The sequence below is a fragment of the Pristiophorus japonicus genome, chromosome 23, assembly GCF_044704955.1.
Source record: "Pristiophorus japonicus isolate sPriJap1 chromosome 23, sPriJap1.hap1, whole genome shotgun sequence".
In the NCBI taxonomy this organism is placed as follows: domain Eukaryota; kingdom Metazoa; phylum Chordata; class Chondrichthyes; family Pristiophoridae; genus Pristiophorus; species Pristiophorus japonicus.
In genome coordinates this window covers 25,447,101-25,461,479 of record NC_091999.1, presented here as the reverse complement: position 1 = coordinate 25,461,479, position 14,379 = coordinate 25,447,101, and the positions used below count along the sequence as shown (strand labels likewise).

At 47.8% G+C, this 14,379-nt stretch overlaps 1 protein-coding gene across 1 annotated transcript in view; it reads right to left on the bottom strand.

Moving 5' to 3' along the window:
* The window catches only part of LOC139235447 (probable G-protein coupled receptor 139), a 68,125-nt gene extending 63,717 nt beyond the window's left edge, over positions 1-4,408 (bottom strand). Inside the window, exon 1 of the mRNA XM_070866558.1 lies at positions 4,332-4,408. Coding sequence (XP_070722659.1) covers positions 4,332-4,408 — 77 coding nt within the window. The remainder of the gene's footprint in view (positions 1-4,331) is intronic.
* Between the last annotated feature and the right edge of the window lie 9,971 nt (positions 4,409-14,379).

The following is a 14,379-nucleotide window of genomic DNA, read 5'->3' as shown; positions in this document are numbered from 1 at the left end:
GGGAGGGAGGGGAAACAGTGAGTGTGGAATTGAAAACAGCCGGAGTTAGTGCCTTCAGGGACGGGACAGATGGGAGGGAGGGGAACCAGTGAGTATACAACTGGACCCAGGCAGAATCAGCACTTTCAGGGGAGGGGAACCAGTGAGTGTAGAACTGAACCCAGCCAGAGTCAGTACCTTCAGGGGAGGGGAACCAGTGAGTGTGGAACTGAACCCACCCAGAGTCAGTACCTTCAGGGGAGGGGATCCAGTGAGTGTAGAACTGACCCCAGCCAGAGTCAGCACCATCAGGGGAGGGGAACCAGTGAGTGCAGAACTGAAACCAGATAGATTCAGCAACTTCAGGGGAGGAAAGGAGAGGCAGTTGAGAGGAGGTTGATTCCGGAGATGAGAGGGTTGACTTATAAGGAAATATTGAGTCGGGATAAATGGTTCATTCTCAGTTTGGCAATCAGTAACTAGCGGGCTGCCGCAGGGATCAGTGCTGGGACCACAACTATTTACAATCTATATTAACGACTTGGAAGAAGGGACCGAGTGTAGTGTAGCCACATTTGCTGATGATACAAAGATGGGAGGAAATGCAATGTGTGAGGAGGACACACAAAATATGCAAAACCACATTGACAGGCTAAGTGAGTTGGCAAAAACTTGGCAGATGGAGTATAATGTTGGAAAGTGTGAGGTCATGCACTTTAGCAGAAAAAACAATCACATATCAAATTATTATTTAAAATGGAGAAAGATTGGCAAGTGCTACTGTACAGCGGGACCTGGGGGTACTTATGCATGAAACACAAAAGATCAGTATGCAGGTACAGCAAGTGATCAGGAAGGCCAATGGAATCTTGGCCATTATTACAAAGGGGATGGAGTATAAAAGCTGGGAAGTCTTGCTACAGTTGTACAGGGTATTGGTGAGGACACACTTGGAATATTGCGTGCAGTTTTGGTTTCCATATTTACGAAAGGATATACTTGCTTTGGAGGCAGTTCAGAGAAGGTTCACAAAGTTGATTCTGGAGATGAGGGGGTTGACTTCTGAGGAAAAGTTGAATATGTTGAGCCTACACTCATTGGAATTCAGAAGATAGAAAAGTGATCTTATCGAAACATATAAGATTATGAGGGGGCGTGACAAGGTGGATGCAGAGAGGATGTTTCACTGATGGGGGAGACTAGAACTAGAGGGCATAATCTTAGAATAAGGGGCCTCCATTTAAAACTGAGATGAGGAGAAATTTCTTCTGAGGGTTGTGGATGTGTGGAATTCACTGCCTCTGAGAGGTGTGGAAGCTGGGACATTGTATAAATTTCAGACAGAAATAGACACTTTCTTAAACAATAAGGGGTTATGGGAAGTGGGCAGGGAAAGGGACCTGAGTCCATGATTGGATCAGCCATGATGGTATTAAATGGCGGAGCAGGTTCGAGGGGCCGCATGGCTTACTGCTGCTCCTATATTGTATGTTACCCAGTGAGTGCAGAACTGAAACCAGACAGAGTCAGCATCTTCAGGGGAGGAGAGGGGAACCAGTGAGTGTAGAACTGAACCCAGCCAGAGTCAGCACCTTCAGGGGAGGGGAACCAGTGAGTGCAGAACTGAACCCAGCCAGAGTCAGTACTTTCAGGGGAAGGGAACCAGTGAGTGCAGAACTGAACCCAGTCAGAGTCAGTACCTTCAGGGGAGAGGAACCAGTGAGTGTGGAATTGAACCCAGCCAGAGTCAGTACCTTCAGGGGAGGGGAACCAGTGAGTGTAGAACTGAACCCAGCCAGAGTCAGTACCTTCAGGGGAGAGGAACCAGTGAGTGTTGAACTGAACCCAGCCAGAGTCAGTACCTTCAGGGGAGAGGAACCAGTGAGTGTGGAATTGAACCCAGCCAGAGTCAGTACCTTCAGGGGAGGAGAGAGATGGGTGGGAGGGAAATGAGTGATTATCGAACTGATCGCAGCCAGATTCTACACCTTCAGGGAATGATAGGGGAACCAGAGAGTCTATATCTGAACCCAGCAAGAGTCAGCACCCTAAGGGGAGTGGCAGATGGGAGGGAGGGGTACCAGTGAGTGCAAAATAGATCCCAGCCAGAGTTAGCACCTTCAGGGCAGGGGAACCAGTGAGTGCATAACTGAAACCAGATAGATTCAGCATCTTCAGCGGTGGAGAGGGGAGGCAGTTCAGAGAAGGTTTACGAGGTTGATTCTGGAGATGAGGGGATGGAATAATGAGGAAATGTTGAGGAGGTTGGGGGCAATATATTAGCATGGATTGAGGATTGGCTAACTGACAGAAAACAGAGAGTCGGGATAAATGGTTCATTCTCGGGTTGGCAACTCGTAACTCGTGGGGTGCCGCAGGGATCAGTGCTGGGACCCCAACTATTTACAATCTATATTAACGACGTGGAAGAAGGGACTGAGTGTAACGTAGCCAGGTTTGCTGACGATACAAAGATGGGAGGAAAAGCAATGTGTGAGCATACAAAAAATCTGCAAAAGGACATAAACAGGCTAAGTGAGTGGGGAAAAATTTGTCAGATGGAGTATAATGTTGGAAAGTGTGAGGTCATGTACTTTGGCAGAAAAAAAAATCAAACAACAAGTTATTATTTAAGTGGAGAAAGATTGCGAAGTGCTGCAGTACAGCGGGACCTGGAGATACTTCTGCATGAAACACAAAAAAATAGTATGCAGGTACAGCAAGTGATCAGGAACGCCAATGGTATCTTGGCTTTTATTGCAAAGGGGATGGAGTATACAAGCAGGGAAGTCTTGCTACAGCTATATAAGGTATTGGTGAGGCCACAGCTGGACTACTGCGTGCAGTTTTGGTTTCCATATTTACGAAAGGATATACTTGCTTTGGAGGCAGTTCAGAGAAGGTTCACTAGGTTGATTCCGGGGATGAGGGGGTTGACCTATGAGGTTGAGTAGGTTGGGCCTCTACTCATTGGAATTCAGAAGAATGAGAGGTAATCTTATCGAAATGTATAAGATTATGAGGGGTTTTGACCAGGTGGATGCAGAGAGGATGTTTCTACTGATAGGTGAGACTAGAACTAGAGGGCATAATCTTCGAATATGGGGCCGCCCATTTAAAACAGAGATGAGGAGAAATTTCTTCTATCAAACGGTTGTAAATCTGTGGAATTTGCTGCCTCAGAGAGCTGTGGAAGCTGGGACATTGAATAAAATTAAGACAGAAATCGACAGTTTCTTAAACGATAAGAGTTTATGGGAAGCAGGCCGGTAAGTGGAGCTGAGTCCATGATCAGATCAGTCATGATCTTATTGAATGGCGGAGCAGGCTCGAGGGGCGCTATAGCCTACTCCTGCTCCTATTTCTTATGTTCTTCTGTTCCCTGCCCGCTCCCCATAACCACTTATCACCTTATTGTTTAGAAACTGAGCCATTGTGAGGAGGGTCCAGTGATCCTGCTGGAAAATGCATGTGTGAGGCCTCAGGTGAGGACAGTGGAATAGCCTGTCGACACTCACTGTCGAGGTTCACACATGGAGATCGGGCACATGGGACATATATTGGAGAGAAACTGGTGAATGTAGAACTGAACCCAGCCAGAGTCAGCACCTTCATGGGAGGAGAGGGAGGGGAACCAGTGAGTGTAGAACTGAACCCAGCCAGAGTCAGTACCTTCAGGGGAGGGAAACCAGTGAGTGTAGAACTGAACCCAGCCAGAGTCAGTACCTTCAGGGGAGGGGAACCAGTGAGTGTAGAACTGAACCCAGCCAGAGTCAGTACCTTCAGGGGAGGGGAACCAGTGAGTGTAGAACTGAACCCAGCCAGAGTCAGTACCTTCAGGGGAGGAGAGGGAGGGGAACCAGTGAGTGTAGAACTGAACCCAGCTAGAGTCAGCACCTTCAGGGGAGGGGAACCAGTGAGTGTAGAACTGAACCCAGCCAGAGTCAGTACCTTTAGGGGAGCAGAGGGAGGGGAACCAGTGAGTGTAGTACTGAGAATAACCAGAATCACCACACACATGGGAGGGGAACCAGTGAGTGTACAAGTGAACCCAGCCAGAGTCCACTCCTATAGGAGAAGGAAGTGTACCAGTGAGTGTATTTCTGAACCCAGTCAGAATTGGTGGTGAAAACTGGGAGTGGAGGAGAAACAGTTTAGAATTGTGTGTTGATTTGGATTTCAGCACAGCAGGAGAGACAATGTGTGGGACAGGGATTTACAGCTTTGGAAGAACAAGAGAGGAAAGAATGTTCCATGGAAACTAGGAGGCCAAGTTTCGACTGACCCATAGAACGGTGCACCTCCGAGAGGTCCGCCGACTTTCTCGAAGGAAAAGTGAGCCTTATACTTACCTCGGGATTCTCCACGATGATCTGGCCTGCTTTGTGCTGAGCACAAGAGAAGCAGCGGGGGGCGGAGCTACAGCCATGCGCCAAAAAGAGTGTCGGCAGCTGCCTGTGTGTGCAGTGGGGTCTGCGTGTGTACACAGTAGCTCCTAGCCCTCCCAGCGTGTCGTGGCTGTGGGCGATCCTATCACTGGCCGAAGGAACGACGCGATGTTCACTTCCCCTAGCCCGGGCCGAGTAGCCTGCCTGCCTGAGCCTCGCCTTGCCGCCCCTCGCCTTGCCTCACCGTCCCTCACCTCTTCGCTGCCTGTCCTCGGGCCTCGCATCACTGCCACTGCTCTTACGTCAAGGCCTCCCTGTCGGCCCGCCCAAACACCAGCTCCGTGATGGGGCCGTCTGACCATCTCTCCGACGGGCCCCACCCGGCCACCTCCCCGGCGGCGGGCCCCACCCAAACTCTTCCCCGGCGGCGGGCCCTGCCCAAACTCTTCCCCAGTGGCACGCCCTGCCTGAACTCTTCAACCTTGAAAATGTAAGGAGGCAGGCAGGGCTGTGTGTGCTGCTGGAGGGCTCGCAGTGCTCCTGAACGGATAGGTGCTGCAGTAGGTGAGGAAGCAACTTTTAATTTTTTATTTATTGATTGATTTTTAATTTATTTTTAAATGTTATTTATTGATTGAGTTATTGATCATTTATTATTGATGATGGTTCTTTATTTTTAAAAGTGAAGTATTTAATGCTTTGGAAAATACTCGAACTTCCCTTCCCTCCACAACCCCTCCCCCACCCGCCATCTCTGGCTACCGGCGCCTGATTTCTAAAGTCTCCACAAGGTTTTTCTGAGCGTACAAAAGTGAGCACTGACTCAGGCCTAAATTAGTTTTGAGTAACTTTTCGCTGTCTAAACTTGCTTAACTGGCCAAAACGGGCGTAAGTGGCTGGAAAAAGAAACTGAACTAACTGACTGAAAGTGGAACAAACTAAACGTGGAGAATTGTGATTTATTGGATACTCCAAAACAATCGGAGCAACTCCTGTCGAAACCTCGCCCCGAGATGTGTCCATCCTGAATTTGTGTCTTGCACTGACAGTGATGAGTTTTGTTATTTCCTTTTACAGCATATTAGAAGGGGAGATTTTCAGACAGGAAACAGAAACCAAACATCGCGTCAAGATCTGACGGAGTCAATCGATTCATCAGGACCTGAATATCATCGGTCTTTGAAAGCGGAACGAGAAATATTTGTCTGTCCTGCCTGTGGGACAATATTTTAAATATCAGTGTGACTGGAAAAGCACCGAGACACACACACACCTGAGTGAGTGTTCCAGTGCACTGCCTGTGGAAAGAGCTTTAACCAGTTACATTGCTTGAAGAATCATCGCATCATTCACAGCAGGGAGAAACTGTAAACGTGTTGTGTGTGGGCGAGGCTTCAACTGATCATCCAACCATGGAGAGTCACAAGGATACCCGGACCATGGAGAAACCGTGGAAATGTGGTGACTGTGGGAAGGGATTCAGGTCGCCATCAGAACTGGAAATTCATCGATGCATTCACACTGGGGAGAGGCCATTCACCTGCTCCGTGTGTGGGAAGAGATTCACTCAGTCATCCCACCTGCAGTCACACCAGCGAATTCACACTGGGGAGAGGCTGTTCACCTGCTCTGAGTGTGGGAAGGGATTCTTTCAGTCATCTGACCTGCTGGCACACCAGCGAGTTCACACTTGGGAGAGGCCGTTCACCTTCTCCGTGTGTGGGAAGGGATTCACTCAGCCATCGCACCTGCTGGCACACCAGGGAATTCACACTAGGGAGAGGCCATTCACCTGCTCTGAGTGTGGGAAAGGATTCTTTCGGTCATCCGGCCTGCTGAGACACCAGCGAGTTCACACTGGGGAGAGGCCGTTCACCTGCTCTGAGTGTGGGAAGGGATTCACTCAGTCATCCACCCTGCTGGTACACCAGCGAGTTCACAACTGACTGCAGGGGTGGAATCTGCTGTTAATCACATCCTGACTGAATCATGTACATTCTGACAATTGGAGTTTGTTTCTGCTGATGATAACTCCTGTAACTGGACTGGAATTTAATATTTGGGATATAGACAAATAAATACATAAATGGAGGGATGAAATCTCGCCTCTGGGGTGAGGCGGGAGGCTGACGTCCAGGTCACCTGGTCGGAGGCACACCTGCTTGCCAGGCATCGTCGTGTGTAACCTGGTTTCAAATGACTGAAAATGATGCTAATAAAACACACCAAACTATTTTCTCGTTAGATTGGGGTACTGTATTCAATTCCTCAATAAAAAAATTTTTAAAGAAAAGAATTCCTGAAAGTTCTTCCATGTTGGTTAAAAGTTTTTTCAGAAGTTTTAAATGTTTCTTCTGGAGTTTTAAAAAAGTTTTCCCAAGTTATTTATAAGTTTCCCAAGTTGATTTAAAGTTTAAAATGAAAGTCACGACTAGGCTACCTCCCTTGATACTATTCCATGGGCACTGCCTGCCTTCTGCAGCTGCACAAAGCCCTGGCTAGACCACACCTGGAGCACTGCGGGGAAGTAGAGGCCTGGTCGGCTCCATGGGGGGCCCGAATGCCTGGACACGATATACAGTTCCATGGTTAGAATCCCCGTGTACAGTGCCAGGTTTTGAATCCCCATTTACAGTGCCAGGTTTAGAATCCCCATGTACAGGGCCAGACTTTGAATCCCCATGTACAGTGCCAGGTTTAGAATCCCCATGTACAGTTCCAGGGTTAGAATCCCCATGTACAGTCCCAGGGTTAGAATCCCCATGTACAGTCCCAGGGTTAGAATCCCCATGTACAGTCCCAGGGTTAGAATCCCCATGAACAGTCCCAGGGTTAGATTCCCATGTGCAGTCCCAGGGTTAGAATCCCCATGTACAGTGCCAGGGTTAGAATCCCTATGTACTCTCCCCCAGGGTTAGAATGCCCACATACACTCCCAGGGTTAGAATCCCAATATACAGTCCCAGGGTTGGAATTGCAATGTACAGTCGCAGAGTTGGAATCCTGTGACAGTACACAGTCGAAGCGAAAAATTGAGGCCTTGAACCTGAGTTGGGGCAAAAAAATCATAGAAACATAATTCAATTTCTATACTAAACTATTTGAAATCAAACCAAATGAATTGTTGCAACTATCACGTTACTTTCATGCCAAATGGGAAACAAGTGATGTGGGGGGAGTGCAGGGCTGTTTGTGCCCAGTTACACAGCATGTCCCTGGCTCTCCACTCCAAATGCGCTTATTTCAGATCGCAGTCTCATTGACACATCCAACTGACTGGATGGACTTCGCCCTTTAAACCCCATCAGAGAAATATCAGCATTTGATGTTTAGTTTGCCAAACCTTTATAAAAAAACTGGTTCGGCCTCAGCTGGAGAATTGTGTTCAAGTTTGGGCTCCAAACTTTCGGAATGATGCCAAGCTTTTAGAGAAGGTGCGGAAGTAGCGGTGCCAGGGATGTGGGACTTCCGTGATGTGGAGAGCCTGGTGAAGTTTTCTCCAGAGAGCAAAAAAGGGTAAAAGGAGATTTGACAGAGATGTACAAAATTATGAATGATTTAGAAGAAAGAATAAATATGGAAATTCTTTCCAGCGGCATTAGGGAAGGTAACCAGAGGAGTCAGACTTCCGATGATTGGCAAAATAACGAGAGGTGAAATGTGGGATCATTTGTTACCCAGCGAATTGTTATGATCCAAAATGCACTATCCGAAAGGGTGGTGGAAGCAGATTCAATCGTAACTTTTAAAAGGGAATTGGATAAATACTTGCCGGGAAGAATATACCGAGCTATCGGTAAAGAGGAGAGCAGTGAGACTCATTGAACAGCTCCACTGAAGAACTGGCACAGACACGATGGGTCGCATGGCCTTCTGTGCTGTACCACTCCCTGACAATAGCGAATGATTGTACCCAGAGTGCTCCGCCCGGGGGAATACACCCAATCTCCATCAGCAGGGAGGCAACGCGTGTGAAGGACTGGTTCCCAGAGAGCACCTCCCTGTGCGGAAAGGCTCCCAGGGACAGAGCGGAGCGAGCACGGCGCAGGGCAACACCAAGTGTGGCCCTCAGGTCGCGGGTAACAGCGAGTGTGGCTCTCAGGCCCCAGGCAACACCGAGTGCTGCTCTCAGGCCCCGGGCAAAACCGAGTGCGGCTCTCAGGTCCCGGGCAACACCGAGTGCGGCTCTCAGGCCCCAGACAACACCAAGTGTGGCCCTCAGGTCGCGGGCAACAGCGAGTGCGGCTCTCAGGCCCCAGGCAACACCGAGTGCTGCTCTCAGGCCCCGGGCAGCACCGAGTGCGGCCCTCAGGCCCCGGGCAACACCGAGTGCGGCTCTCAGGCCTCGGGCAACACCGAGTGTGGCCCCCTCCCCCACCCCGAGTCAGAGAACCGGGCTCGGCCCCAGTAAACACCGGGGGCAGCGCCTCACCCAAACCATGAAAACAACTGGTTGCATTTATACAGCAGGCCCAGCAATTCCCAGCCGCTCTGTATCAGGGTGGATGCTGGATGCGGAAGTCAATCCCTGGCCTCCTGTGCAGTATAGTATTAGACAGTCCCTTGAATCGAGGATGACCCACTTCCACACCAAAAAGGGATGAGTTCACAGGTGTTTCAATATGAGATCTGATATTCCAGGAGCCAAATTACATATTGAAGGGTGGGAGATGCCTGTGCATGCATTCTTTTAATGTGTGTGTCCGTTGTACGCCAGCCACCACACGGGCTGGACAGAGCGAGGTCTTGGTCCAGTGGCAAGTGTTAAACAAGACGACTGGAGACCAAGCTCTGCTGCACAGACCTGGTGCACATAATCCTAATGCCCATAGATCACAGTGTGGTCTGGCCCATGCTGTCCCTGGGCCCTTGCCTCTTCCGGGCCCCGAATTCGTGCCTCTCGTAGGCCACAATCTCTCCACCCCAAACTCTCGCCTCTTGTGGGCCCCAATCTCTCAGCCCTGATCTCTCGCCGCTACTCCACCCGGAGTGTGGGAAGGGATTCATTCAGTCATTGCACCTACTGATACACCAGCAAGTTCACAAGTGACTGCAGGGGTTGGTATCTGCTGTTATTGCTGCTGTTAATCACATCCCGACTGAACCATGTTCATTCTGACAGTTGGGGTTTGTTTCCGCTGATGTTAATAACTCTGGTAACTGGACTGGAGTTTAATATTTGGGATATAGACAAATAAATTCGTGTTGCTTTCAACACATTGCTGTAGATTTTTGTCTTTCCCACCCGTGTGTTTAGCATCACCTGGCTGGAGCTCAGAGAGGACAATCTGGGGGAAGATCGTATGGGGGAGAACTTCAGCCTCGACACAGTCCTTCAGGGTCACACTGAGAGGGCAAATGGCACTTTGGTCTTTCTCATCTCTCTTCACAGTCAGCAAAGTCACCATGCGGGTTAATCTTGACGGTGTAAGGTGCGGATGATATCCACCCAAGGGTGTTTAAACTTGCATTCACTGGTTCCACTCTGTCCCTTCCCCTGAAGGTGCTGACTCTGGCTGGGTTCAGTTCTACACTCACTGGTTCTCCTCCCCTGAAGGTACTGACTCTGGCTGGGTTCAGTTCTACACTCACTGGTTCCCCTCCCCTGAAGATACTGACTCTGGCTGGGTTCAGTTCTACACTCAATGGTTCCCCTCCCCTGAAGGTACTGACTCTGGCTGGGTTCAGTTCTGCACTCACTGGTTCCTCACCCCTGAAGGTGCTGACTCTGGCTGGGTTCAGTTCTATACTCACTAGTTCCCCTCCCTCTCGTCCCATGAAGGTTTTTTTCTCTGTTAAGTTGGTATTTAGTCTGCAAATAAAGGTTAGTTAAATCAGCGGATTGCTGAGTAGTTGCTGGGTGTATTTCTCTAAGGTTTAGAGTTTAGTTCTACTTGATAGCTGCGAGTGTAACTCGAGGGATGACAGGACAGCTCAGTCCCGTGGATTACACATCCTGTGGCATGTGGGAAATCCTGGGAGCTTCACACAGCCGGGACGACCACATTTGCAGGAGGTGTCTCCAGCTGCACCAACTCCAGCTCCGCGTTTTGGAGCTTGAGCGGCAGCTGGAGTCAGTGAGACTCCATGAGACTGACAGCTATGGGGATATCACGTTTCTAGAGGTGGTCACCCCGCAGCTTAGGAATGTGCAGGCAGATAGGGATTGGGTGAACCCTGGACAGAAGAGGAGGACTAGGCAGGTAGTGCAGGAGTTCCCCGAGTCCATCTCGCTCTCCAAGTGGAACTCTGTTCTGAGTACCGCTGAGGGCGATGCTGGCTCTGGGGAGTGAGCCAGAGCCACATTCACAGCACCACGGGTGTCTCAGCTGTACGGGGGGGAGGAATAAGAATGGAAGAGCTATAGTGGTAGGGGATTCAATAGTCAGGGGAGCAGACAGGTGTTTCTGCGGCCACAGATGTGACTCCAGGATGGTATGTTGCCTCCCTGGTGCCAGAGTCAAGGATGTCACTGCAGGGCATTCTGGGGGAAGAGGCTGAACAGCCGGAGGTTGTGGTCCACATCCGGACCAATGACACGGGTAGAAAGACGGGTGAAGTCCTGCAGGCAGAGTTTAGAGAGCTAGGAGAGAGATTAAAAAGCAGGACCTCAAAGCTAGTAATCTCCGGATTACTCCCAATGCCACGAGCTAGTGAGTACAGAAATAGGAGGATAGAGCAGATGAATACGTGGCTGGAGAGATGGTGCATGAGGGAGGGCTTCAGTTTCCTGAGGCATTGGGACCGCTTCTGTGGGAGGTGGGACCGGTACAAGCCGGACGGGTTGCGTCTCAACAGAGCCGGGACCAATATCCTCACGGGGGTGGGGGTTGCTAGTGCTGTTGGGGAGAGTTTAAACAAGCTTAGCAGGGGGATGGGAATCTGAAAATAGATTCAGTTGGGAGGGGAGTAAAGCTGGAATTAGAAAGCAAAATTAAAGAAAGTGAGTTTGAAGGAGAGAGGAAACAAGCAGGAAAAAAGTGCAATAAAACAAACTTAAAGGCACTTGGTCTAACTGCACGAAGCATTCGTAAAAAAATAGATGAGTTGACGGCACAAATTGATACAAATGGGTATGATCTGATAGGCATTACAGAGACGTGGTTGCAAGGTGACCAGCACTGGGAATTAAATATTCAGGGGCAATTGACAATGCAGAAGGACAGACAGAAAGGAAAATGAGGTGGGCAGCTGTATTGATAAAGGATGGAATCACTGCAATAATGAGAAACAATATTGGCTCAAATGATCAGGATGTTGAACCAGTTTGGGTGGAGATAAGGAATAATAAAGGGAAAAAGTCACTGGTGGGCGTAGTCTATAGGCCCCCTAACAGTAGCAAATGTGTTGGTTGGAGTATAAATCAGGAAATAGTGGGGGCTTGTAAAAAGTTAACAACAATAATCATGGGTAATTTTAACCTCCATATTGATTGGACAAATCAAATTGGTCAGGGTAGCCTTGAGAAGGAGTTCATAGAGTGCATAAGGGATGGCTTCCTTCAGCAGTATGTAACGGAACCAACCAGGAGGCAGGCTATCTTAGATCTGGTCCCGTGTAATGAGACAGGATTAATAAACAATCTTCTAGTAAAGGATCCCCATGGAATGAGTGATCATAGCATGATCTAATTTCAAATTCAGATGGTGGATGAGAAAGTTGGATCTCTAACCAGCGTACTAATCTTAAATAAAGGAGATTATCTAGGTATGAGGGCAGAGTTGGGTAAAGTGGACTGGGAAAATAGATTAAAGTGTAGGAAGGTTGATGAACAGTGGCGTACATTTAAGGACAATTTCACAACTCTCAAGAAAAATATATTCCAGTGAGGAGAAAAGGGTGTAAAAGAAAAGATAGCCATCCGTGGCTAACTGAAGAAATAAAGGACGGTATCCAATTAAAAACAAGGGCATACAAAGTGGTCAAAACTAGTGGGAGGACAGAAGATTGGGAAGCTTTTAAAAGCCAGCAAAGAAAGACTAAAAAAATTAAGAAAGGGAAGATAGACTATGAAAGTAAACTAGCACGAAATATAAAAACAGATAGCAAGAGTTTCTACAGGTATATAAAAAGGAAAAGAATGGCTGAAGTAAATGTTGATACCTTAGAGGACGAGACCGGGAATTAGTAATGGGGAACATGGAGATGGCAGAAACACTGAACAAATATTTTGTATCAGTCTTTACGGTAGAGGACACTAACAATATCCCAACAGTGGACAGTCAAGGGGCTATAGGCGGGGGAGGAACTTAAGCACCTCCTTCTTAGTGATTGTGATTGTGTTATCAAGATAATGGGACTAAAGGCGGATAAATCCCCTGGACCTGATGGCTTGCATCCTAGGGTCTTAAGAGATGTAACGGCAGGGATAGTGGATGCATTGGTTGTAATTTACCATAATTCCCTGGATTCTGGGGAGGTCCCAGAGATTGGAAAACTGCAAATGTAACCCATCCATTTAAAAAAGAAGGCAGACAAAAAGCAGGAAACTATAGACCAGTTAGCCGAACATCTGTGGTTGGGAAAATGTTGGAGTCCATTATTAAGGAAGCAGTAGCAGGACATTTACAAAAAACACAGTTTAGTCAGGCAGAGTCACCATGGATTTATGAAGGGGAAGTCATGTTTGACAAATTTGTTGGAATTCTTTAAGGATGTAACAAACAGGGTGGATAAAGGGGAACCAGTGAGTATGGTGTATTTGAACTTCCAGAAAGCATTTGACAAGGTGTCACATAAAAGGTTACGCACAAGATAAAATATCATGGGGTTGGGGGTAATATATTAGCATGGATAAAGGATTGGCTAACTAACAGAAAACAGAGTGAGGATAAATGGTTCATTCTCTGGTTGGCAATCAGTAACTAGTGGGGTGTCGCAGGGATCAGTGCTGGGACCCCGACTATTTACAATGTATATTAACGATGTGGAAGAAAGGGCCGAGGGTAACGTAGCCACATTTGCTAACGATACAAAGATAGGAGGAAAAGCAATGTGTGAGGAGGACACAAAAAATCTGCAAAAGGACATAGACAGGCTAAATGAGTGTGCAAAAATTTGGTAGATGGAGTATAATGTTGGAAAGTATGAGGTCATGTGCTTTGGCAGAAAAATTCAAAGAGCAAGTTATTAATTAAATGGAGAAAAATTGCGAAGGTTAGTTTGCAGGTACAACAAGTGATCAGGAAGGCCAATGAAATCTTGGCATTTATTGCAAAGGGGATGGAGTATAAAAGCAGGGAAGTCTTGCTGCAGTTATACAGGGCATTGGTGAGGGTACACCTGGAATACTGTGTGCAGTTTTGGTTTCCATTTTTACGAAAGGATATACTTGCTTTGGTGGCAGTTTCTTCTCTCGGAGGGTTGTAAATCTGTGGAAGTGGTCCTGAGTCCATGATCGGATCAGCCATGGGTTGTGAAGCAGGCTGGAGTATGGCCTGCTCCTGCTCCTATTTCTTATGTTCATTTGTTCTTATGTTCTACACTGTTTCATCAGACATAGCAAGGGTTAGATACAGAGTAAAGCTCCCTCTACAATGTCCCATCAAACACTAAACCTTGCCCATAATGAGCAGGGCTCAGGGAGGTTGGTTGCTCGGCACTGCAGTGATGTCATGAAGCTAGTTTGAACAGCTAATAGTTACTCCAAACTAACTTAGGCCAGCATATCTGGCCGCATAAAAAAACCTTGTGGAGAGTTAAGAAAGCACCAAGCACTAAACAAAGCACAGAAATAAACATTCAATAACAAATAAAATATACAAGGAAGCTGAGATAACCTGCATCTAGCACCAAGATTTACAAAGCACTAAACAAAGCACAAGAATAATAAGCCATTAATTAACAAATACAAAAAATAGAAGGAACCCTGCATCTAAAGCACCAAGACCAAAGTAATTGATAGGATTGAAGGCCAATAAATCCCTGGGGCCTGAAAGTCTGCATCCCAGAGTACTTAAGGAAGTGGCCCTAGAAATAGTGGATGTATTGGTCATCATTTTCCAACAGTCTA